At 39.8% G+C, this 27,389-nt stretch overlaps 1 protein-coding gene across 1 annotated transcript; it reads right to left on the bottom strand.

The window, feature by feature from the left end:
• Positions 1 to 596: 596 nt before the first annotated feature.
• On the bottom strand, positions 597 to 27,040 carry LOC121423415 (mucin-22-like). The gene is made up of 6 exons (XM_041618749.1): positions 26,730 to 27,040; positions 18,705 to 18,893; positions 15,209 to 15,528; positions 13,443 to 14,427; positions 12,512 to 12,778; positions 597 to 2,965 (listed from the first exon to the last, which is right to left on the bottom strand). The coding sequence occupies exons 2-6, from the start codon at positions 18,778 to 18,780 to the stop codon at positions 2,715 to 2,717; spliced, it is 1,899 nt and encodes a 632-aa protein (XP_041474683.1). The 5' UTR covers positions 18,781 to 18,893; positions 26,730 to 27,040; the 3' UTR covers positions 597 to 2,714.
• Between the last annotated feature and the right edge of the window lie 349 nt (positions 27,041 to 27,389).

The raw sequence follows: 27,389 nt of genomic DNA, 5'->3' as shown, positions 1-27,389 counted from the left end.
ACTCCGGGATGAAAAATTGAACATGTTCAATTTTTCTCCCGGACATGCCGGTACATCAAGGATGGCGCCGGATGAGTAGCCGGAGTGTACACGGTAGTCCCGGAGTGTACACGGATGACCCCGGATTGACAATCCGGGATGATCCGTGTTGCTTCCGTGAAGGTGTAAAAGGGGCTTAAAGAAAATCCAATAAGTTTTTTTGGGAAAATAAAACGATACATTCTGAGCAAGTAACTTCACTAGGTGTACGAACATGACATTTTGTAATAACTACGCGGTTAAGAGAGAGAATTTTAAAAGACAGGTGTAACTTTTAAATCGAACCATTAACTGTTATTTGGGCAGAAGAAGTAAATTCTTTTTTTCTTTTTTTTCTTTTTTTTTTACTATTGAAAAGTGGCCATTGGTTTTTGATACGTATCCCTCACAGGCGCCTTGAATGATCAATGAAAAGTTGGTAAATGAGTTTAGTACACTGCGGTAGTTTTGTTTTTATCAAAATCATTTAACAAATAAGGCATTCGTTAAACAAATCAGGTATTCGTTAAACAAATCAGGTATTAAGGAAATGATGGTGTGACTTTTTCGTGTGTATATCCTATATGCATGTATCCACAATAAAGGAACAGCGTAATAAATATGTGTCCATAGCTACAGATGGCGCTCTGTAAAGATGATAGATTTTGGATTTGACAAGTCCGAGATAGAGATTGCATATTAAGTTAAGTCGGTATACGCTTGATATTATCACAATATTCTTTCCGAATATTCATATTGTTACCTCATGTGCAATGGATGGAACGTTTCACATTAGCTAAAATTCATATATTTACATTTTGATTTTATTTACATTTATATGTAAGAGAAAATATGCAGCATTCCTATTAAGACTTAATATTCATCATAAAAGTAGTCTTTTTACAGTCTGGTACTAGTTAGTGGCACAACAAATTCAAAACTAAAATGCTGATAAGTATTTTGCTAATCTGGACAGTAAACAGCAATTAGAGTAAATTGTTTATACCGTGCTAAGCGCTTCAGCGATGTACACAGGTAATGTTCGGCGTCAGTTGTTCTAGCGGTGTCAAAAGAATTAAAACATCCTAAAACTGTTTCTAAAACATAACTTATGATCTCTTTTGCTCATTAATGAACTTAATAATAAAACATATATAAATCTGAATATAGCGAATATGCTTGTATGGAATGAATGTTGACATTGTTTACTCTCTACACAACTATTTTAGGTTTCTCTATTGTTGAGCGTCATTATTTTAAGAGCAGAAATGTGAAAAATCATAGCCCTGGCCATGCTCTTGGAGGGGGATACACGCCATCGATTCAAAACATAGTATTCTATTGACACATTAAGACGTCGTAAACATGGACCAAAATAAACCACCAGAAAACGATTTGATTTGCTCTAACTGCCAGAGAATGGGAAAACAAGAAACGGGGCTTAACGATTGTGCCACTAAATTCTGCACCATTTTAAAAAGATCGAATAAATATATCTTTGAAGACTTCACTTTCGCTAATTATCACGTAATTTCACTTGTTCCCCTCGGTGACAGGGCAGAGGGTGCCTAGCGACCCCCCCCAAAAAAAAAAATGAAATAAGTTATACACCCTTATTGCCAGACTCTTAATAAACGTTTTGGTTCAAGTCTCCTTTTTCGTTTCTTCTTCTTCTTCCTTTTCTTTTTATTCTTCCTCTTTTTCTTTATAATCTACTACTTTCTCATTTGCTCTTATTGGTATTATAGGAGAGGTAAAACTGCTAGACTACTAGATGTCCCATAATGCCACCCACTCCTAAAAGTTCAAAGGTGGAGTACCCATCATCATCGAGATGACGTACGTTGACTTCAATGCAAATTCATAATTGATTTTAACTAAGACAATTTGTCGTCTTCGATATCAAATTAATAAAAGAAAGCAATATTTCAAATGTAATATTGATAGCTTGGTTAATAGGAAGAAGATTTTTTGTCAGAAAACCAACTGTTATGACACGCAAAACACTAGTTAAGCGTAATAACAAACAAGGAATCACTGTCGTGTCAACGATATGAGTAAAAGAGTGGTTGGGTCAATTGAAGTCTGGGATAAATAGTCGAATATCACTCATATGGTATTGGAGTGTAATGTTGTTGAGGTCTGGGATAAATAGTCGAATATCACTCATTTGGTATTGGAGTGTAATGTTGTTGAGGTCTGGGATAAATAGTCGAATATCACTCATTTGGTATTGGAGTGTAATGTTGTTGAGGTCTGGGATGAATAGTCGAATATCACTCATTTGGTATTGGAGTGTAATGTTGTTGAGGTCTGGGATAAATAGTCGAATATCACTCATTTGGTATTGGAGTGTAATGTTGTTGAGGTCTGGGATAAACAATAATAATAATCCGCATTTATATAGCGCTTAATACATCGGAACGACGTCTCTAAGCGCTTTACAGACATATTATTACCCATGAATATCACTCATTTGGTATTGGAGTGTAATGTTGTTGAGGTCTGGGATAAATAGTCGAATATCACTCATTTGGTAATGGAGTGTAATGTTGTTGAGGTCTAGGATAAATAGTCGAATATCACTCATTTTGTATTGGAGTGTAATGTTGTTGAGGATATAGTCGCCGTAGCATTATCTTGTACACGTTCTTTTGTATGAGGGGTGTACCTGTTCATGGGCTAAACTGCCCCTATCATGAGCGAACAAATATATCAATCCCATCATCTTGCACAATATCTGACTGTGAATCAATAGAACCACCGAGTATGCAATGCTGAGTCGATGTCCCCCAGCTAAATGACTGGCAGTGAATTTTATCTAGGCAATGTTGTGCACATCGGATCTGAGTTGTACCTTCAACAGTTTCAATTTGCTTGCTCGATGAAACAGACTTGTCCTGGAAACGACGTAAGAAGTAGCCTGAAACCTTTCTTGAATCAGCAACTGGATTATTAAAAGAGATATAAAATACAATGGTTCTGTTCTTTAATAATTATTACTTACTTCAATAACTCCATACATCTACTTGATTTGCTAGTTCAGCCCTCTGGACTGCCATACCCGAAAAGAACTCCCAAGAATTTAAAAAGCGCGAGCGCGCCCTCTCCCGTTCAGGCTTACTACCCATGATCACCGCGCAATTAGCGTCCATCTTCCTCTTTTGCTTTCGGCAAGCCACCTGTCAAGACGTGCTCAGATAAGTCTCCTAAGAGCTCAAATCTTTTTTGAGCTTTGGTATATTATTTTCGCTTATCTGTGGTGCATTCTCCCTTTTAATTTCAATCTTTCCATTTGTGTGTAAGATTGTGTTCAGAATTTACACCTGGCGTGACTTTTTAGACGTGTTTTTGGTGACACTTAAATTGTTTTTCTAACGTTTGAGTTCTCGTCGCGCCGCATCGCTAGCGCGTTCGCGAGGCACCGGGCTTGGCCTGCCTACGTGGCAGCAAGCCTTCACCACCTGTCATGGTTATTGTTCTTCACGTTCAAAGCGTGGTGGCTTTTGGTGCCGTTTTTGAATTAAATTCTAGACAGCCTCTACACTTTGTTGTCGAGGGTGTTATTGTTATTTCTTTTTGCAGGTTGGGATCTTCAACTCTGTTCCTTCCTTGCTTTCTGGAATTGATTTATTAAGATTTTCGATTGATTATTGATTGATTAATTCTTCAATTCTCTTTCCTTTCTGTTCTGAATAAATTTCTTGATTGATATTTTATTCACAGGCGGATCTTAAAGCTCAATTCCTTTTTCCTTCTGTTCTGAATAATTTTCTTGATTAATATTTTATTCACAGACGCTTCGGGGATTGTTTAATTATACCTTGATTGATTGGTTATTCAATCCCCCCCCCAAAAAAAAAAAAAAAAATTGTTTTCTTCGTTCAATTCCCTCTTCCCTCCTAGTCTTATATTTTTTTACTTCGACAGGCGGGCTCTACGATTTCCCTTTGAGGATTTACTGTGTCGTTCTTCCTCTTGGAATCGTTACTAGAGACGTTCCTCCTTCCTCCTGTTCTGAATTTCTTTACCTTTCCACAGGAGGTTACTTTTTTCCTCTTGGAAATTATCGTAAAATTTCTCTTATCTGGAATTATTTGTCTCTCAATCCCTTTTCTTCCTGCTCTGAAATGCTTGTTTTTGTGTTTCTTCGCAGGTGGAAACTTCGTTCTCTTCTGAACTTGCATTCATTTTTGAATTTTTGTTTCGAATTTTTCCTTCGGGCACAAAAAAAAAAAAAAGAGAATATAGTAGGGGAACCTTGTAGGAGTTTCTTTTTTCAAAGTCTCCGACCTCCTTTTTATTTTCTTACAGGCAGATACCTAAACTATTCTTAGGTTCTTCTTCCTCCCTACCCCTCCCCTCTTGTTTTGTTCTGTTTGCTCAAACAAACTCCTTTTAGGAGGAGGGAAAGACCACTCCGGTCTCCACTTTTAATCTAAGCGAGATCTTTGTAAAAAAAAAAAAAAAAAAAAAAATTCTTGTTTTTCCTTTTTCAGGGTAGAGAGAGGTACCTTTGAATGGGACTAACACAGCCCCAGAGGACCTGGTGCCCTCCACGGGGACCGTCCCGATTGCAAGTTACAGAAGTCGGCCGCCTCCAGGCGAGTAGGAGGGACGCCGCGGTGAGCGCCCGGCGGCGGTGAGTATGAGGGTGCGTCGATCAGCATTCCGAATTTGCGGTCGGATGCTAAGAGAAGGAAGGCCGAGACTGTGGTGCCACGGTCTCGGACAAAGGAAAAAGTGGTAGCCAAGGCTTCCAAGCCTAAACTAGGTCCTGCCGCCGCAGCACCCATAGGGCTATGCGACCCACCGGCTACCGGGTCACCAGAAGTCCGGAGGGAGAGTGCGGTTCTCTCCCCCCGGCACAGGTCAGGATCTCTGCCGTATAAGTCGTCCTCCGTTGACAGCATCGGGAGAGATCGCCCAGCCCCTGACCGCGAGAGGCGTCACACAGACTGTAACCACAATCTGATCGTGACCACAATCTGACCCCGTCAGATTCGGGTGAAGTTTCGTTGTTGGCGGCCGCCCTGCCAGGGGCGGCAAATCGTAAGAGATCACCCGTGCCTCTTGTGCCTTCTTCTGCTCCGGCCACGCCGGCGGAGCCCGCAAAATAAGAAGAAGAGGTCGAAGGAGAGGTCGGCCAGCCCTGTTGCCATGGGCGTTCCTCCTTCAGACCCTTGTATCGGTGGTCAGATGTTACAGTCATACATGTTATGCTGCTATATTCTGCTACCGCGAGAGGCGTCACACATCAGGCTGTGACCACAATCTGACCCCGTCAGATTCGGGTGAAGTTTCGTTGCCGGCGGCCGCCCTGCCAGGGGCGGCAAATCGTAAGAAATCACCCGTGCCTCTCATGCCTTCTTCTGCCCCGGCCACGCCGGCGGAGCCCGCAGAAAGAGAAGAAGAAGAAGAGGTCGAAGGAGAGGTTGGCCAGCCCTGCTGCCATGGGCGTTCCTCCTTCAGACCCTTGTGTCGGTGGTCAGATGTTACAGCTATTCATGCTGCTACATCCCGCTACCGCGAGAGGCGTCACACATCAGACTGTGACCACAATCTGACCCCGTCAGATTCGGGTGAAGTTTCGTTGTTGGCGGCCGCCCTGCCAGGGGCGGCAAATCGTAAGAAATCACCCGTGCCTCTTGTGCCTTCTTCTGCCCCGGCCACGCCGGCGGAGGCCGCGAAGAAGAAGAGGTCGAAGGTGAGGTCGGCCAGCCCTGTTGCCATGGGCGTCCCTCCTTCAGACCCTTGTGTCGGTGGTCAGATGTCACAGCTATTCATGCTGCTACATTCTGCTTTCGAGCAGTGCGGGTTCACCCCACCCTCGACGTCTACTCACCCCGCTGATGCCCCTGAGCATCAAGCGAGACAAGTGGGCAATAACCACCAGACACCCGGGAAATCCTCGAGCGATTCTGTTAAATCGCCAGCCAGTGCACCGACTAACCGGGTGCCCCAAGATCGCGTGTGCTTTCCAGCATTTTCGTCGATCTCAGAGCACGTGTCCCAGCCGACACGCGGGGCCACCCCGGCGCTTACTGGACAACCCCCCGGTTCAGTCCATAGAGCGAGACTCCCTTTACGAGGAGTCTCTCGAAGGCGGACAGTGCGAGGACAACCCCTATCCCGCGGTCGACTTTTCAGTAAGCGCTCAGGCGCTGCTTGACAAGTATCTACCTCACATCTACCCTCCGAGCGGGGGTATTGATGAAGCAAGGGAGTCCATATTTTCTCGCCCCGCCTCTTCAGGCGCCCCGAGCTCAATCGGCCGAATTGGGGGTCTCGGAGAGTGACGGGGTCGCTCTAGACGAGGCGGCTCCTACGACGAGGAAGCCGCCAGCTCCGAGGGTGTAAATCCACCCCCGCTCTGCTGCTGCCCGGAAGCGCCAGGCTCCGGCGCCGCCGTCTCGAAATTTTCAAGCCTCTCGAGGCTAGCGAGAAGGCAGAGGCAGGGGGGGGGCGATTATTATGCAGGTACTCCCGAATTCGCCCTCTACGTCAAGCTCACATACGACGACGACTCCTTCAGCGGTAACTCTCTCCATTCTTCCCCCTAAGCGGGCCCGTAGATTGGAGGTATGAATCTCTTACATACCGCATGCCGCACTTCTCTCGTGAGAATGTTTGACTGCTTTGAGAGGGCAACCTATCACGTCCGCGGACCGTCCGCCCAGGCGACGAGACCGTCGCTTTTCTGGTCTGAACCTCACTTTCTATTCGAAAGTAAGGGTGCCCTGTCTTACTTAGCTCCTACCCTTGCAACGCCAGAGTCAGGGCTAGTACAGACACCCGTTCTCCAGCGATCGCCGCTGAAGAGAGGGCGACTCTGATATGAGCACCATCACCGCTCAGCGGTATGTCTCACTATCTCATAGCTCTCCGAGCTTATGAGTATGTATATCGGATCTGAATGTCACGGCGATTAAAAGTTCTCCTGTGCTTAATAATCGCTATGCCTTCACCACCCGGTGCATTATGGTTATGTTAACCTATTTGTCTCGTATTCGGGCGGCTCGTACGAACCCTGCCCGAGCTGCCATCACCGGTCGTCCCCCCGGACACCGCCGGCAGCACCCGCACCGAATACGTGGAAGGAATCAGCTTTTCATATGCTAGATATCCCTCCTGTTGACATTCACAGCTGTTCCCCGAGTCTTTCCCGGTTGGGTAAACATCATCTCGGAGGAAAGTAACCGCCGTACATCTCATGAGATTGTTGGCTATGTACGTGCGTTCAAACTTGTTTAAAGCCCCAGGATTCTCTGTCGGCATTCTATGCCTACTTTCTGGGCACACCCACCGTACCGGGTCGGCGAGTTCACACCAAACTGTACACCGCCAGACCATCGGTCGAGCTCTGTCTATCTTATAGACTGCCCTCTATGTGGGTCAATCTTGCGGGCGTCTCCGCCGTTCCCTCCTTGTGCGGAGTGGTCTACGGTGGATGTCTTTACCGTGCCCGTTTGTCGAATCGGCTTCTTTCTTAGAAATTTTTTCACGGCACACTCGAGTCGCCCCGCATGCTGCTTTCATCCTCCTTCCATGCAATGCATGTGGCCAGGGTCACCGCACACGACCGAGGATGATGTAACCGTGGATGGATGTATGCTTATGCCTTCCTAACCACGATCACTACGACCCGCCTTCTCTCGGGCCGACTGTGGATGAGTCTCTCCATGTAAGTGATTTACTTCACTGGAGTTCTTCTTTTAGAAATTTAGATTCTCATCCCCCGCTGCTTAGGGCGTCATTTTTGCCGCCCCCCGCAGCTTTTTGGAGCTCCTTATCTTACCGATATCGGACTGTTCCACGCTGCCGCAACCGGCGCCGGCGGTGCTTGCTCTTACGATCACCTGAGAAACAGGCCTTGTGACTGTTTTCATAAACAACTGGTTCTCACCGCAGACTGATGGAAATTTTGTGATTACTTCCTCAAGTCTCCTTCGCTTGTTTCTTCAAGCGAGGACTTCGACACTCTTAGCCAGTTTCCGTCCCTAACTTGATAGGACAGGGCCGTTGCTACCTCATTCGATTCCGTTGGGAATGTAACGGTTGAGGTATCATATCTGGCGATGTCTGTTCGTTTAGAGCATCTCTTGATGGTCGTTTACACGTAATATCGTGACAGATTTTTTTTCGCCAGCTCCCTCTGGCGTACGCTTGCTGCTGCTAGGGATTCCCCCGCCCAGCGGACAGCCATCGCAGCCTAGCCTCACGGGCTCTCTCGGCGATGGTGGCTTGAGCCAAGCCACCTCTTCCACCGCGGGCACTGCACCCTCAGATGGGTGCTTCAATCAGTATGGGAGAAAGGGGATCCTGAGTTCTCTCTCGATCACTCGGTCTAACACACTTTTGTCGTGATGTGTACCGCGCTGTTTCCCTGACACGCCCGGTTGAGCTGTTTTGACCAGACTGCTCTATTCTACATAGGCAACATGTCCGCGGCATTCCTTATTAACAGGATGGCACTCAGTCGCTTTCTCGACCCTTGTCTGCCTTACGAGTGGTTTTCTTCCTAAATCCCTACTCTCCGTCGTTCCTGGTCCCCTTCGGACCGCTAGTAACTTTTTACCACAGCTCTCTATCAGAATTCTGCAGATTTTCTGTCCTCACGCATTTGAGACAGATATCGAATTCTGGGCGCTTTCTCCCACGCGGAGGCTTAATTCTGAGATATCTCGCCTTCTCAGATTGGTCGATTGATCACTTACTGAGCCTTAAAAGCTTCAGTTTTCCGATCACGATTCTTGTTGAAACTTTCAACAAATTCCGATTCTTACGCTCTAGTCAGCAGGTGATGTTGTTCTCCTGACACTAGGCCGAGGGCCCATGATACTTAGTATTCCTGAGTATACAGGGCTTTCCTCTCGAGGACATTTTTGAGGGCCGCCTTTTGGCGCTCAACTAACTCCTTCACTTCTTTCTACTTGAAGGACATTCCGTCCAGCGAGGCGAGATTTGCTGCTTCGGCGCTTAAAGCAGCTGCGGCTTTTTCCCCCTCTCCCTAAATTTCGTTGTTTTTGTTTTTTCAAATTTTCTTAGGCTTACAATTGAAAACATGCCTCCCTACGGTTTGAGTCCGTGCTGGTCTAGCAAATCAAGTAGATGTATGGAGTTATTGAAGTAAATTATGAAAATACTTACCTGATTTTCTTATTTACGAGATAACTCATACATCTACTTGATACCCTCCCACCGACCCTCCGCCTTGCGCAGCAACATGTTTCAACGTATGGGCTTGCGAAAGGTGAGGAAGATGGACGCTAATTGCGCGGTGATCATGGGTAGTAAGCCTGAACGGGAGAGGGCGCGCTCGCGCTTTTTAAATTCTTGGGAGTTCTTTTCGGGTATGGCAGTCCAGAGGGCTGAACTAGCAAATCAAGTAGATGTATGAGTTATCTCGTAAATAAGAAAATCAGGTAAGTATTTTCATAACTTATTTGACAAAAGTAAAATATAGAGAGATTTTATTCATACAGCTGTTCGTAAAGTCACGAAAATTCTCTGTCTTAATGTGATGTGTCATGGGCATGATATACAGTTGAGGCCAAAAGTTTACATACACCCATGGAATTCAGTGAAATTTGTTAGCTTGCGAAACATCAATAAAAATTTACTATATCTTCAAAAATATGAATACTATTATGACAAATTTGTTATCAAATGAAAGAGCGTATAGGGCTCTTTCACATGATTTGGATGGCGTTGGGATTAAAGCATATTCCAGGTGGAATTTTCTTTGAAGAAAAAAGTATTCGTGCCAAATGTATTATACTGTTTGATATTATATTTTCAAACATCGTTTCATATAAATATATAAATGTCAAATCTATATTACATTTTCTATCATGATATGTCACCACTGAACAATAAAGTGTAATCTGAAGGTTTGTGTTGAGAAGTATCTAGCACAAAATTAATGTGAAATGTTTTTGTCGTATTTTTTTATTTGTCTAAGATATGAATATTTGGGGGGATGACAACTGAATATTTTTCAGCTTCTGATGACAAAGCAATGCGATGAAGAGGCATGACATACATGTACTATTTTTTTAAATCAAATTCGTAAATACAGTAAATTTTATGACGTTTGGCTAGTGTCAAGTTTTTCTTGAATTTCCTGGGTGTATGTAAACTTCTCGCATTAACTGTATATGTGTATGTATGTATGTATATATATATATATGTATATGTATATATATATATATATATATATATATATATATATATATATATATATATATATATATATACATACATATATATATATTGACCGTACCTTCGTTCCGATACCCTATATTTCACGCGTTAAGCGATCTTCAGGCGGTATGTTGTCAAAGTGATGACTTTTTGGAGTGCTGCGGTTCGTTTTCCACGGTCGAATTGTCCTGAGTGCCTGCAGGTCGTCAGGTAGCAGAGCAGGTAGGGCCAGAAAGACTTGACTATAGTCTTCAAGCATATGGGGCTAAAATCACTGTCTAAGCGAACCTCAAATGTGTGGACTAACACTAAACTTAAACAATGAGACCTATCAGCCGTACAGAAACCAAATGACAACCCCCTCTACGTGAACCGCTTGTCTAACCATCTCCTGCCATTATCAGTAAGGGTATAACAGGCCTAATTCGTTTCCCATAGACTCATGTGTTAAAGTGGCACTTAAAAAGAATTAATAAACAATAATTCGAGGGTTGAATGTTTACTACCAGTGGATTGGATGAATGTCTAAAATTCCATATCTGACCAGAAAAGGGTACCTCAACCGGCTCATTTAAAAAATAAATCAGCATTTTTGAAAACTACACCTGACGGGATCAAATCACTTGAGAAAGTAAAATGGCTCTAATTCTTCCACCAGTAAAAAAAATGGTTCCAGAGTAGTGATATATCTTTCCAATTTGTAAAAAAGGAAGTTCAGTAGGTATCCTCTCTAGAATCATTTTTGTCAATCAGCAATATAAAAGTAAAAAATTGAGCTATGGGTTGGCTCGAGTGAATATTTTTTGCCTGCCAGTTGTATTTAGGCCCGTGTGACCTACGCCGGCGGAAAAATCTAACTGCAAACGCGACAGAGGGCGGTAAGCCCACTTCAGTCCAACTGCCTCCTCAAAGCGGTAGTTTACAAAGCATCTGTGACGTCAGAGCGAGGGCAAAAAGAATACTGCATATTAACCGGTTGGGCTTTCAAAGACAGATACGCCAATCATAAGAAATCATTCAACCATGAGAGATGTAAAAATGAAATGCAACTCTCTAAGTACATTTGGAAATTAAAAAGTGAGAAAACAGAATACGAACTCAAATGGGAGAAAGTGAATAAAATAAAACGTAGCTAGAAAGAATGGCATCTGTAACCTTTGCCTTGAGGAAAATACTTAATCTTCACGAACAAACACACACTCAACAAAATATTGCAGCCTATTACTAAATGCAGGCACTCAGGACCATTCGACCGTGGAAAATAGCCGTTTTATTAAGAGTATTTCAAACCACCTATCTGTAGCTAGTACAAAAATGTTAAAACGGCTGTTCTCTACTCGCCGTATGGCCGCCGTAGAGCAAATGTGACCGAGGTATTAGACAACAGGGACCCGTTGCATAAACACTTTGCCATGACAAAAACTCTGGCAAATAAACAAAAACTCTTACAATTAAAATTATGCCATTGAATATTACGCATTAAAAACTCTGGCAAAAAAAACTTGCCAGATTTTTTAATAGAAAAAGTTTTATGCAACGGGCCCAAGACCGCCTGAAGATCACTTTGCGCGTGAAACCCTGGGTAGCACGTTTAACATTCGACTTGCTCTACCCCATGGTATTGAGCACTTCTAAAGCTCCAATGAACCGACTGTAAAGTGAGCCTATATAATGACGTTAATAAACCTGTAATTTACTGTATTTTACTACGTACTTTTACAAATTACACTTTTATGCGTAGATTTGTGTTCAGGAGGGTGTATGCGGGTAAGTGATGGTATGTTCGGATGTTTATGTCCTTTGTGTTTTAGTGCGTTTATGTAACCTTATGACGTATTCGCGTAAAAATTTGGTATAAGAATAAACATTTTCGTTACAGCTCATTTGCATTGCTTTGTATCAGCACCAACGCGCGGAATTTATGTATCGTTGAAGGAAAACGTTACAACAAGCTTTTATATGAAAACAGCTTGCTATCATTCAATCCACTAGTTCATATATTAAGTTAATCTGTACCCTTCTGAGGGGTCAGTGCAATAGCAAATCAGTGTTTTTAGAGTTGTATACACGTAAAAGGGATTTTTCCCCCCATAATTAAAGAGTCGCCAAACTAGTGTTCAGGCTTGTGAAGAGAGTTACAAGGCATGGTCGACAGGATAAAGACACAGACACATCAATCCACATGTAATTACAATTGTTCTGTATTATACTGGTTCATATCCTTTAGCTCTAATTAACTTGCACTAAGAAACATTTTTTTAAAAAGAACCCATTATTTTTAATGTACCTGAGGTTGTTGAAGCTGATGTTGTTGGAATTTCGGTACTTGTTGCGGTGGTAATTGTCTGTGTTGTGGTTGTCACTGTTGTCGTCGGAGGTTCGGTACTTCTTGTGGTGGTAATTGTCTGTGTTGTGGTTGTCACTGTTGTCGTCGGGGGTTCGGTACTCAGTGTTGTAGTAGGTGCATCTGTTGTAGTTGTTATTGTTGTTGTCATCTGCGGTGTTGTTGTAGTAGGCGACGTAGTTGCTGTTTGGACTGTGGTTGTTGGAGGATCTGTGTTTGGAGTATATGATCAAAGTAATTCATTCACTTTCACCTAATTTCATTTGGATTTGCATGTCCTTAAAAATGAAAACCATTAACATCTAAATGTATTTGAATTATTGTAACAATGAATGATTAACTAAAATAAAGATTTGCGTTGTTGATCTTGCTTCGCAGATACTGTTTAATCAACTCAAGGCAATTGCATTGCTTTGTGTTGTGAGCGTACATCACGCACTTGATACTCTAACAATGGGCTTGAAACTATAGTCCGTTAAATCGCAGAAATAATAAATCTGTAGTAGATGTACATGAGAGAGGGTGATTGTCTTGCACAGTAATCGGTAGAGAAGCCACAGTTTGGTATGTCCTTGAATTCTGTTTTGATCTTACTGAAATCTTCAGAGCATGTTCAATAGTAGCAAGTAGTTTTTGTCGGATTTCAGACCGCTAGACCGCGGTGGGATTCGAACATACGACCCTCTGTTTACAAGGTGAGAGTCAGAACCACTACACCACGGCTCTTCCACGGCTCTTAAATGAATAACAGTTGTCAAGTTAGATGTAGCATATTGTGCCGCGTGATGTTAGTAAAATTTTACATCACAACGGCGGGGTGAATTCTCTTTCTTTAATACATTTAGTGCGTAACAATAAGAATATTCATACTCACTACAAGTTATAGTCTGATAGTCTGTGCATCTTTGTGTTTCGTACTTTTGAGCACCCACATAAGCATATCCTGCACTGCCGTATCTTCCATAATTAACAACAAAGAAGGCCCCATCGGGATCGGATTGCGAGACCGTATAGGTAGCTAATTCGATTCCTTGGTGATAATAGGCACACATCGTGCCCCCATTAATCGTTGAAGACGGTGCCAAATCAGCGAAACCGGAAACTGAAGAAGTAACGGTGATACCTGAACTGGACGAGCACGGAGCCACGATTGTAAAAAAGTGGTTGAAAAAGAAATCGAGGGATGAAGCACCCGATAAACGAAAGTAAGAAGTCTGGAGGGTGTATTGCTCTTCGGGTGGAATGACAACCATTGATGTGGCTCCATCGAGTACCTGCACTACTTGGATGGGCTTATCACTGGTGATCCGTAGAATGGCGTTTATGCTGTTGACATCTCGGCTCTCGGTCTGTCCTTGATCAAGACCGATTACAGTACCATCGACGTTGATAGTCGTATCGTCTCTCCCAGCGGTAATCTGGACATAGAAACCCGTAGAAACCCCATCTATAAATGGCGGTACATTAAAGATGGTTCCCCATTTATCGTAAGGCATCAGATGTTCCATGGCATAGTCACATGAATCGCTTCCTTGCCTTGGACTGACAGCACAAGCCGACCCACTAACGACAGAAACGGTCGTATTTGCCAGTATTCTTGACCCTGTAAAGTCGTTCGATGAGCTTGTGATTACCATTTGATACCAGGCCGGAATCTCAAATTGGACACTCGATAAGGGAGCAGAATAACTGATGCCATTGTATGTAAAAGGACCATTGGGTGTCAGGCAAATCAAAGTTGCTTCACCGGTTGAAGAGATTACCACTTCTCCAGGGCTTGGGCCAGCTCGAACTGATACAAAATATTCCTGACCTAGATATTCAAGGGGAATTACGGCGGTGGCACCATATGCCTCGTCCTGTACAGAAGAAAGGTAAACAAAAAGAACCCCTCGGATAGTTACGATGATTGTATGATGATTGTAGACAGTGTAAGCAGATAATGGTGACTAAAAATCGTCAAATTTCGTCAAAACACAATAGATTAACGTGATTTATCATGCATAATTTACTGCGGTGAGCCTGTTCCATCAATACAGTCATTCCAAACAGAGGTAGACCTACATAATATGACGCCATACAAACGCTTTTACCCCTTTATCATCTAGAATGAACGCATGTGTGCGTGTTTAAAAGTCCAGGGGCCGTTTCATAAAGCTGTTCATAAGATAAGAGCGACTTTAAGATCGACTGGTGAACCTTTCTTACACGCATGGGCGGAAATCCCAGGGGGGACGTGTCCCCCCTACTAAAAATAGTTTAGGGGACACAATATCAAATCCCCTACTATTTTGGGCCTTTGGTGATGCTAAGAAATATATCACTAAAAATTGGAATAAAATGTGCGTTTTGGGACGATGACCTTTTTTTTGCTCGTCAAATATATTTTCGTCGAAATGACCTTAAGTTTTAGGTAGTAGCCTTTTTTTTTGCTTGTCAAATTTTCCAGAACTTTGCCCCCCCCCCCCTACCTTTTGGAAGAGATTTCCGCCCCTGCTTACGCTTAACCATCGCCAATGAATATACCGTTTACCACAAGAAAGGATCACCAGTCGTTCTTAAAGTCGCTCTTATCTCACGAACAGCTTTATGAAACACCCACCAGCTTCCTAACTTAAGTAATTCCATGTTTAGACTTACATCTGTATTGGCTCCGAATAAGTACATGACAAGAGTGTTTTCAAGAAAGACCCTCAAGGTTCCATTGTGCAATCCCGTGTCTCTGGTAACTGATGGCCCTGCTGTAAATGTCAGCTTCATATGTTGAGGCAGCTCAGCAGATATGGTGTAGACACCAACTTCATCCCTGGCTGGTCGAGCTGCGTTGAAGTCAGTACCAAATGGTTGGGTAGTCTGAACAAAACACCCGTAGTCTCCAATGTATGAGCTACTCTGTCCACTTGCAGGCAGACCGAAAATAAAGTCAGAAGCGAACCGAGTGGAATCTGCATGATCTCCGACTGTGGGCATGAATGTAATGAAAATTAAAATAAAAACATTTTAAACTAGAATAAAAATACATTTTAAATTATCTCATTATTTAATTCATCTGGTGGGTATTTCTAAAAGATGTTCATAAGTTGAGAGCGACTTTAAGAACGACTGTTGATCCTTTGTGGTAAATGGTATATACATTGGCGATGGTTAAGCGCGTAAGAAAGGTTCACCAGTCGTTCTTAAAGTCGTTCTTATCTTACGAACAGCTTTATGAGATGGCCCCCAGGATAATTATCTTTCTTTTCTTTTAATCACAAATCACGTTTACACGGTGCTCATGATTTTTTTTGCAAGGACGCAATGTCAAACAGTGTCAGGGTCCAACATTTGTATTTTATTGGGACAAAAGTTTGTGGGCTTGAATGTTCGGAATCTTCGGCAATTGTTCGCCGGGTTCACTTCGTGTCGTTTTTTATTGTATCCAATTCTTTTAACTTTTTCCTCACGGAAAGCCAACCCTGGAACAAGCTGAACATGCTGGAAGCATCCAAAATTTAAGCGCACAATTTGCGCGCTTACGTCGCATAAAACCATGCATAAAACATGAATGTTGGACTTTGCCATTTTTTTTTAATTCGCAAAACGTTCCCGCGAAAACGGCGTTTGGCACGCGAAAGATATAAGAACGTGCTGAAACAAGTGAACAGTCATGCGACAAAGGATTGCCAAACGTATTAAGTTATCGTCGCAAATCGCTTCCATCAGGCATCGGTATTACAAGGAATTTTTTTTTACATCTTGGTTCGTGTAACATTTACGAAATATCCTTAGACAATGATGAGCGAGATTTATCCCAAAAGGAGTGCCATATTGCGAAAGTCGTCGTGAATCTGGCTTAGGCCTATTTCTACCAGAGATCACAACAGTGTGCCGGATTATTTGCCAGGTTTAGGGCCATGATCATAGAAGATTTTGGATATTAGTCACGTGCTGCGGGCGTATAGCCCAACAGTGGTTCAGCTGCAATATACACAGCTTTTGCACATAGGCCTACATTGTACATCATCAAAATTAAAAAATGCTAGATGATCGCCAGAGTTCGTCACTTTGCCATTGTTTCATACATGCAGAGTACTTAACGGGGCTGTCAAAACTCCACGTCTTATATGAGTTTTTTTTTAGGTTGGCATGGTGTGGGTAGCCTTTTTTTCTTTTTCTCCTATTCTTGATGAAAGAAAGTGTTTTTGAAAAAAATGGTTTTCCATATAGAAAACGTATGTCGGCATACACTGGTGTAACGTTCTACAGCCCCTAACCTCTTGATTTGAACTCAAACATTGTCTTCACATTCCATGTTGCGTTTAGTTGGCCTACCTACTCAAAAGTTATTTGCAGTCTTTATCAGTTACCAACCATGCCGCTAGATGCAGCGTGAAGTCTGTTCCGTATTTGTGACTGTGTCGTGGTGGCGAAAATTAAAAGATGAACAGTTTTATGTGTTTGATTGTACACCTATAAGGGACGTGTGTCTCCCGAGACTGTAAATGATCAAACATATGTGTGTTCGATTGATTTTTCATTATTATTGTTAACTACAAAATTTATGCAACATGATGTCTATATAAGCATTTTCATCGTGGCAATGACAATCTGATACATTACAATGATTTGGGATTGATGGGTTTACCAACTGCTCTATTCCGATTCTATTTTAATGAGCGATCACGCGATAAGCATGAGAGAATAGATATATTTCCTGTTGGCGTGAAAATGAATACTAAAAAATAAAATCACCACATAACAACCAGTCACTTCGACCCATCGCATATTTTCTAGGATGTGTCCATCCAAGTTGCTGTATACCAAAGGTTTTCAGGCAAGCTCAAATTTTGGGTTCTTATGGACAAAATAATGTTATCTTTCTCTACTCCGTTGCTTTGCTCGCCCCTTCCTATGAAAATATACATCGGAGATCATGGAAGCATTCCTTGAATTATATTTTTTATGGACAAAATATGTTGGAAAAGGCTTCTTGGTCAATCAGAATTAAGGAAAGTTTTCAGATCAAACATGTCAGACAATATTACATACAGTAACTTTGAAATTACAACATAAAATAAACCGGATGTTTCTCTAGGCGCTTTCCAATATGATCAAAATACACATTGGGCAATATATCAAAGGAAAATGTCTTATTATTAGTAGTATATTATTGACTAACTCATCAAGCAAATCAAGACAACAATGAACCAAGAAATACGAAAAAATGCTATTTCAAGCAAAAATTTTACAGTTGAATAAGTGGATATCTATGATGTTGAGAGATCATTTGTTGATATTTTGTTCTATAGGGTTTTTCCTGGTTCAGCAGATGGTCTGCCACCATAGAAGCATGTGTGGCTTCGAGGATTTGGAAGACGTTCTTTTTGCTCGAACGAAGATTCCCGGGATGGGTTATATAGGAACTTATATAATTAAATAGGATGCTCAGATGCCGTGCTGTGCTTTAAAACCTAAACAAAGAAGCTTGTGATTCCCTTTTCAACGAGCCAATGTAATTAAGCGATAATGCTTTTATGTCTAGGAGCATGAGTTTCATGTTATGCAGCTTCTGATCTTTATCCGGTATATGTCTTTTGGGGAAGACCAAATAACAAGCTATTACACCAGTCAATTCGAAAGGTGACAAAATGCATGGACCAAGTTTAGTGTTGCCTCTAAAACCACCTGATTAGACTGATACACCTGACAACAAACAGGTGATGAACTTTTCTACTCAAGGCAGAGTCTATAACAGCAGCAGAGAAATAGATTACAAGCCTATGACCTCTAAAAAGCTAAGCGATTCCCTTTCTCATCAGGTAAGATTAGACCCCTCAAATGTATTCGAAATTGAATGTAAGTAAGAAAATGGGTTTAGCTGGCACGCTTCTGTCGGGGTCGGCCACAGGGCCCCTCCAAAATGGTCCAATTCTTTTGAAGATTATCCCAATTTGGGCTGCCATTCGATTTTTCTGTATGCATGGTATTGTGGTGTAAGTGTCATATATTTTAATGATATGCATGTAGTAGACTGCTTTATTGGGTCAATCTCATTCGATTCCAAAGAAATATTAATAGCCAGTAGATTGTGTAACTAGCTATCTTACAATGTACATAACATTTATTTTACAAAAAAAAAAGTTTGCGGAGTTCCTACCTGTACAAGTCTGTGCTCTTGCAGCAGAACTGATGCAGAAAAAAACCAGCAAACGAGAGAGAACATCATAGAACATCGTTCATTCCTTATATTGAACGCTGAGAGAAGATACACAACAGGTCTCTGATAATGTCAAAATTAAACCAAATTGATTATGGTTTCGGCATCAATGATTTCCGTGACACCAATCTGCGAATGTGGAGACAAAGATAAAAAATAATTTCAATAATACAGTATAAGTAGGTCAATGAAATATATAATCAGTATCTATAGGACAAGCGGGGCCGGGGCAAGTGCTAAATTTAGACAGTATCCTCATCCGCAGTCAAATTTTGTATGATTTTATTTTTTGAGGAATTTTACTGTTACCCATTTTGATCATTGTATTCCTTAGATGCCGAACTTCACCTTTTATTTTTTAGAGTTATGCTCCGGCTTTCTATCACAAAGGTGGCTTTGTAAAAGGTAGGTTGAACCCATGGTTTATGCAGATTTCATATATCAATTACGCGTAATTTACCGCGTATAATTAAATAAAAATGTCTAATGCTGATGGGCGCTTTTGTCACATTTCGCCAAATCAACGCCTGCTGCCATTGTTGAGTACACTGTTTTATTCATCAGACCTTGTTACGGCACATTCTGTATCGACCGCACATTTCACTAACACTGCGCTAAAAAAGGGCCTCTGTTACAACCGGTAATTTAGCCGCAATGGCTATAATGCATTATTTACATCTGAGATCAATGCTTGACATCGCAGTCGGTATAGTATTATCCATTAATAAATCAGCTCTTAACAACATGGGTATAATTAAGGCATAAAAGACAGAGAAAGCTATTGTTACGGGGATTAGAGTTAGGCAAAATCTATTTTGTTCGTACTAATTTAATTAAAAAAACATTGAATCAGCTTTAAAAAGATTTTTTTTAAATTGCCTACTATGATATTGCGATGAAGTTTCTGTACAAAAAAATGCAATCCCGCTTTTCATCAGTTTCTTTTGTTTGAAAATGCTCTACACAGACTTCACTCATCATGCTCATGATAGAGTATTTGCTAATGATGGTTATCATGCGATGAAATTCATCAGCTATTCTTTTCTTCCTAATTTAGGGTCTATTCATAAAAATGTCGTCAACCAACTAAATAAATGATGTATCTTGGAAGAAAAAATCTTTGAAAAGGATCATATATCTTGGCACTAATAAACACCCCCCGCTTTATATCTATTCCTAAAGGGGTACTCCAGGCTGAAGAAAATAATACGGTTCGAACAGTAAAGTGAGACAAAAAAAACACTGACAAATTCATAAAAATTGGAATGAGTAGAAGAAAATATGTTTCTTAAAATTTTGCATTAGGCCCTATTTCGGTGAAATTTATATTCATGTCTCCAGGAATATGCAATGAGGGTCTGTTGTATCATACAAAATTAGGTTTATTTAAATTTTGTCCACACACAATACTGCTTTAAAGATCATATTTTGTTACTCAATCGATATACATACACTTGAGACAATTACGAGTTCATTTCAAATTTTCAATAAAATCAGAAAAAGGGGAAAGAGCTACAGGATATGGCATTATCGTTCCATTTATTGCATATTCATGGCCACAGGCTGCTCAGTAATGTCAGTTGCAAATACAGCGTTTAATTTTTTATATTCAAGAATTTTATTATTTTTTATCAGATTTTGAACAATTTGCTCATCTAATTTTACTCAATTTATAAATTGTTGGACCCGGAATACCCCTTTGATTCGGTCGAGGTGTATTATAAATTACTTGGTATAAGAAACGGAGACATGTTTTAAAGAGAGAAACTATTCAATAACATCATCACTATTGGTGCCTTTGGCACTGTTAGTGATTTGTATTAACGTAAGTGCTACTGTTAGCTTCTGCTAAGCCTTTTATTGTGAGATTATTAGGAATTCGACTAAGCTTCTGTGAGTTTATCGATACCGAAAGGCCTACTTTTAGTGCTCTATTAGTGAAAACAATGCGTCTAGCGGTGGTCGCCAGTGAAATGTGTGACTGGCCCTAATGTTAGCGTTCTGGTACGCCTCTGTGCGTCGGTATATCTGCACATGTTGGTAAATGTTTTACGATCATTGCTAAGCTAATTGTGTTGCGGGCCACAGATCTCTTAATTGAAAAATTTGATTGCTTTCATAAATTTTTTTTGGTTTGCCATTTATTTGAAATGCATAAACAAAAAAAATAAGAACAAAAAAGGTTGCAATTCCAGGGATTGCAAACACATAAATACTAATAATTCCATGTCTAAAAAAAATGATGCCTCGCGCAAGAAAGAGAGAGAGGGAGAGAAGTAAAGAGGAGAGAGCGCAATAAAAAAATGCTGCAAAACACTGCAATATTCAAAACGAACGAGACCAAAAAGTATAGCTTTCCAAAATCATTAAACATTTAATTAACATTGCTCTGCCCATTTTCTTTGGCTTTCATTCTAATATGAAAATAAAATGCACCGAGTAGTAAAAAATAATCAAACGATGCTAAACAAATAATAGAATCTCCAATATTTAATTACATTAATTGGATGACTCTGAGGAGAAAACAAATAAAACATAAAAGAAGGGTATTAAAAAAAATCTGAAAAATTACAAGGGTAAGAAGATATGACTCAAATTTAAGTCTCACAAGATTTGATTTTCATGAGGAGAATAAATTGCAACACCAAAAGTGGTTAAATTTGAGAAAAACTGGGCATAAGGTGAATGCGTTGCAGAGACGATTATCAAAATCAGGGTAATAAATCGCTGTTTGTGTCTTAAAGTGATTGGTTAACATTGGTTTGACTTTTAAAAAATCTGAGCTAGAAGGTCACACTTGTCACCTGTCTCTGTGATATGTTACAAAAATGAAGCCCAGAAAAAAATCGCGTTCGAAAATAATTATTTAGTGCTTCAAAAATTGAAATATAAAGTGACCGGAAACACCATCTTAATTTCAAAAAATGTCCAAAATGTGCACGTTATAACTGCAAATTTTACATGTTTCTGTTACAAAAAAAAATCCTGTCAGGCATATCATTATCGGCACATTTTGATAACAAATGTATTTTATCAAAATGTATAGTAATACCATAATATGCCACAACAGTCCACCGCTATGAATTAATGATTCCATGTTCAAAGTCTGCAAAGTTTTATATGTATATCTCAAATACATTTTTGGGTTGTCGCCCCGTATGTTATTGTCATTTCACATTTATCAGCTATGTTTATGGGAGAAACGAACACCCATAAAACAACACCTAAGACCCTATTCTAGAAAGTCATAACTAAAACTGTAGCCATTTCAAATGTACGATTTGCACTGCTTCAATGTATTCGAAAAACTGAAATCATATTTCTTTAATCTCCAATTGCCTAAAATAATTATGATCCAATTAACAATACTCATGCTCCCATAAACTCGAGCTGCTCTATATCAAGGTAGCGTATATTATGAGCACTTACTCTGTAAAAGATCGTGGTGGTGGATTTTTAATATAAAATCGATTATGTATCTATCCACTTCGACTCGTAAATCAAACGCAGAAAAAAATAGAATTGCCCGTAATTGGATTACTTTGCATTTTCTGATAATAATGTGCAATGGCAATAAACTAAAGCTGAAAGATAGCATGAGATCCATTTTCTTTATGCCCCCCCCCCTCACTCACTCTCTTTCTCACAGTTTATTTTTTGATATCTGCTATTTTGGCTTCCACACAATCCCCACAATAAATGAAATTAAATCTGCATTTTGTACAAGATTTATCAATCATGCTTTCACATCTGGACTTATCTAATATCAAAGTGAAATTTCATTTCAATAATTTATGAGACGTATGATTCCATCAATAGTGCTCATACTGAAGAAGATTGATAGGCAGATTCCATCTTGTATTCATTGGCGGACTCTCCTCGAACCTTTAACCTTCGGTTTATTCATTTCTTTTATTTCAATTCATTAATAATTTCCAGTGAGATACAGCATCCCTTCGTTTATCTGTTTCTTCTTTTACATTTATTTTTCTAAATTGGAACATATATTCGAGAATACCCACTCTAAACAATCATTTTCGTTTACATCTTTACTCTTGGAAAATTCTACTGATTATGTGTCATTTAACGTGATATAATTTGGTAACAAAACATAATCGTAACGATAAGCTACCGGTGATTGTAATAATGCTTTCTCTAGAGTCAAAACGCTCACTGTTCTTCTGTTAAAAAAACAATCGGAATTTATAATAAAAAAAAGGATGATCATGAAGTAAAAAGATATACGGTGTGTCAAAATACATAATGATAGTAGAAATATTGCACAAAACATTATTTGTATAGTATGTTGGCTTACCATTATTAGTCATATGTTTATGATTGCCATTTGTTCTTAAAAGATATGAAAGAAAACAACTTCAACTTGAACTCTATAAAAAACGAAAAGCTCAATAACGTCAAAAAATTGAGAAAGTGAAGTGTGTAGAAATGTATTTTGATGTTGCAATTGTTGATGAGGCATTCTCAACGCTTGAAGTTTTCAGCTTGTTAGAGGATTGCGTGACAAAGTTACAAGTATACTGGATTGTAAATTTATGATGTTTTTGTGTTATCATTTACAACCGTACTAGCAGCAGCTGTGTTCCAGGCAAAGAAACCCCCATAAATGAATGACTTAATAAACTCTCATACATTATGCAGTAGAACGGTGGAGCACAGTCCGTCCTGGAACCGTATTGACTATTGCCTTTCATATTGAACTCGTTCTCTGTCTAATTCTTTCCAACCCAACCCTTGTATTCCAATTTTCGCCCTTCTACCATCCCCCTTTGCTTTTCCTTGCCCCCGTTTCATTCATCCATGCGAGTTGATGACATTTATTGCCCATATACACGTAGTACTTCCACCTTGGCCTTTTTTTAACCACTTGGTATCGAGACACTGGATTCATATCGGCTCCTTGCGAACTCTTCTAAAATCAATTGAAAGGAACATCGGTGTGTAATAATTATATCGACCTAACTGACAAGGGCGAGGATATATTTCGTATAAAAGCTGCACATATGCGAAATCATTCAGGCCTATTTTTATGCTTATATTACGTTTTACTGACGTACGAATAAGAAGTAAAGCAAAATACGATGGTCGTGTTACTTACGTAAGCGTAATAACTATATTCGTCATTCCATATTTTTTATAATTTTTCTGGCGGAAATGTGAAAGTACATTTAAAGTTTATAATTGAGTAATCAGAAAAAAATGAATTTGTGCAATAAAACAAGTAACTTTATCTCTTTCAAAAGAACGTAAACTCACTTCGCTATTTTATTCATTTATTTATTTTTTCCGTCTTGTAGAAATACATCTAACAGCACGCAAAGTTACTCAACTGAATCAATTTGGGAAGACCATTTGGATAGAAAACATTATATGATTTCCATCTCTCAATTCATATTCTGCTGATTAAATTAAACTTTTAACATAAAAAGGTGCATGTTTTCCTCGCTCGCTGCGTTTGCTCACATATCTAGTTCCATGAGGGATATGGAAGTAAACATATCAAGGAAACAACGTTCCCAAAGTGTGCTGTGCATATCTAATAGGCAAAACAGTGGACAAACTATGCACTTTAGTACAGGTCCATTACAGCAGAGAGGGCCTACTTGAGGCTTAGATATTAGGTAAATCATGTATATTAAATATATCAAAGTTGAAATATAGGACATTTACACAGTATCTGATATGTGGAATAATCAGGTGTATTTGTTTAAGAGTGTAACATGCTCGATTCGATGACGACACCTTACATTCACTTTTCTTATGATTTATGGAATGAAATATCAACATTGTAATTTTATGATAGTTGATGATTTGTTTGGATTATTTATAGTTAAACATGTCCGGAATAGAGTTAAACTATGTTTTACATTTAAGGAGGAAATTCAAATAGAATAAAGGAAAACAGGCTTAGTGAACTTGTAACTTTATTGATTTTATTTGTGCAGACTTTCTTATGTTTTTATGCTTTTTACTGTATCACGACGGAAATGTGCATAATTAAACAAATTTCACTTAAGTGTCTATTCAGGGGTAAACACAACATTGTGCATGAGGGGTCCAATCAACTGCTCAAAGAGCTAAAAAAAATAAAGCTTTCTTTTTCATAGGAATAAATTAATATCTTGAGCGTGAAGTGCGAGCTGATCTTTTAGATATTTCATGTATCCAGGTATGAAAACAGTACATTCCAAGAACTATTCTAAAATCCTGAACACAAATTCTCACTTAACAATTTATTTTCAAATAAAAATCTGCGTTATTCGGACTAGAAAAGAGTTATTTGTATCTCCCTAAATAATGATAATGAGCGCAAAGCGCAAGCTGAAATATTCTTCTTTTTTTACTTCATGCCCAAGAAAAGCGTTTTAAGCATTTCGATATGTAGGAGTATCATGAAAAAGATATAGATAAAACATAAAATAAATAATGCAAGCGCGAAGCGCTAGCTTAAATTTGGGGGGTTATGACTGAGTTCTTGCAAGAAACTTGCAAATTTTGATTGCAAATCAATTTTAGGTCCCAAATCCAGTTAAGTCTCATGCATTTCATTGCAAACTAACAGTGATAGATAGTCTGCTTCTCGCATTTACAAGTACAGATTCATTTATTTGCTTGAGTTAAAAACTGACCTCTTGTGAATTTGCACCTAAAATTTGTGATTGCCAATATATAAACGAAACATTCTTTGTGATGAATGTTTGTGTTAGCTGATATCCAACTTCGGCACGCGGCTGTTCATTGTTCATTAACTCATCTGCACCAAAAAGACAAAAAATCGATAAAAAGTTTGGAAGTTTGCCTGCCAGTTAATTGAACTCTGTCTCGTCTTACTGCTGGCCCGCCACCGTGGTCTAATGGTTAAGGCATTGGCGTTCTGAGCCACGGACACGGGTTCGACTCCCGGCGGAGGCATTTTCAACCTTTGATTCAGAATGGACAGATCTGAGGAACCTTGAGTGAAGCTACGCATCTATATTCTCTCATTTCCATTTGTTTACTATATACTGATCTGAGAAGGGGGACGTCTTAATGCTTTTTGGTAGCAATTAAGAATATGATGTTTCACTCATCATATAAAGCAAGGGAGAAGCGCAAGTTTAAAAATGTTGATTTAAATCTGGAACGGCAGATTTTGAGCTGTTTTTGCAATAATTAAAAGAATCTGTTTCTAACCGAGCAAAATGTGCGAGCAAGAACTGACTTTGATATTTAACGACCCGAAAAGGAACATTTAAAGCGATGTTTGACAAAATAATGAAGAAGATTCAAATGGTAGAGCTGAAAATTCACGAGATAAAATCCTAAGACTTCTAAGTGCTTTGTGTAATCATGAGCACGACTTTGATGATGCATATCTTACTAAACAAATTAATGAAAGATAAAAAAAAAGAACTAAGATATTTGTTGTATATTAATTTGAGTTATTATAAGCACCATTGAATCCTCTTGAACCGAATATGTGTCTCGTTAAACAGGGAATGCAAACACGAGAAGAATTTCATTTTATATTTGGTAAACTGAAGATATTTTTTCTAATTACAATACTGCTTATTTTTGTTCACTTCTTCCTGTTTTTTTTCTTCTTTTTTCCTCTTTTTCCTCATCTCCTCCCGTTTCCCCCTTTCTGTTTTTTTTTTCTCCTCTCCTCCCACTTCTTTTTGGAGGCGCCGCCAATTGGGGCTATTTGAGGCTGATTTGGTCCCCCTGGATTCACCTATGTCATTCTTGAAACCTTTCAACTCTATAAATAAGGAGTGTGCGATTCAGGAGAGGACTGGATGCTTTCTTAAAATGATCTTTTTAAGTGGGCACCCATAAACAAATAATGCATAAAAATATATAACGCCGAGACCAAAGCACCTACCAGATAACAAAATAAAATTGCTAGTATAACACACCAATATTAAAGATAAAAAAATGAATGATAATACAAAACAAGATCTTTACCTGGACCCCAAGAACCTGTGAAACCTTTTCCTGAAATTGTGTGGCGCAAATTTGAAAGTCGGAGCAGCGCTGTTCATTCAAGTCGATGTAAACGTGTGTGCCTTTCACAATTTACACAATGAATGTGTTTGCGAAGGGAATGATGAAGATCAAGAGTGATGAAGTGCACATGCGCAGCCGGTTTGCTTACAAATCAATTTTGCCTCACTACCGCCCATGAACACCCCACCCCTTCTCCCCACACACACACACGGCATCATTCTCTTAAAAACAATGTCATGATTTTGTTATCAAAAATTACGTACATTTACGTACATACGTACATTTAGCTTGGAAACACAATAGAACCAGTATTGATTTGATTCTAAAGCATTGTTAAGAATAATCTCCGTGCTGATGATAGAATCAGCGGTGGCACAACCATACGGGGAAATCCCTTTATATCACTCACATACGACAGTATGTAGTAGTATAGTAGTAGTAGAAGTATAGTAGTAGTAGTAGTAGTAGTAGTAGTATTAGAAGTGTAGTAGTAGGAGTAGTAGCAGTATATATACACCACTAATTGATAAATACCGTCATAGCATCCCATGTGTGACGTCATGTTTCATAAATCCATTTATACCTTCCACCCCCCCTCCCCCATCATATACCTAAGAT

Source organism: Lytechinus variegatus, chromosome 1 (genome assembly GCF_018143015.1).
Source record: "Lytechinus variegatus isolate NC3 chromosome 1, Lvar_3.0, whole genome shotgun sequence".
Lineage (NCBI taxonomy): Eukaryota > Metazoa > Echinodermata > Echinoidea > Temnopleuroida > Toxopneustidae > Lytechinus > Lytechinus variegatus.
Note: the sequence above shows the minus strand (reverse complement) of the source record. Positions and strands in the feature narration are given on the sequence as shown.

What these genes read in the sequence shown, in the direction of transcription:
- LOC121423415 (XM_041618749.1), bottom strand. Translation starts at nt 18,780, where the DNA reads ATGTTCTATGATGTTCTCTCTCGTTTGCTGGTTTTTTTCTGCATCAGT. An exon ending in CTATCAGACTATAACTTGTA is followed by an intron (nt 12,779 to 13,442) that starts GTGAGTATGAAT and finishes CTCCAAACACAG; the next exon opens with ATCCTCCAACAACCACAGTC. An exon ending in ATCAGCTTCAACAACCTCAG is followed by an intron (nt 2,966 to 12,511) that starts GTACATTAAAAA and finishes TTAATAATCCAG; the next exon opens with TTGCTGATTCAAGAAAGGTT.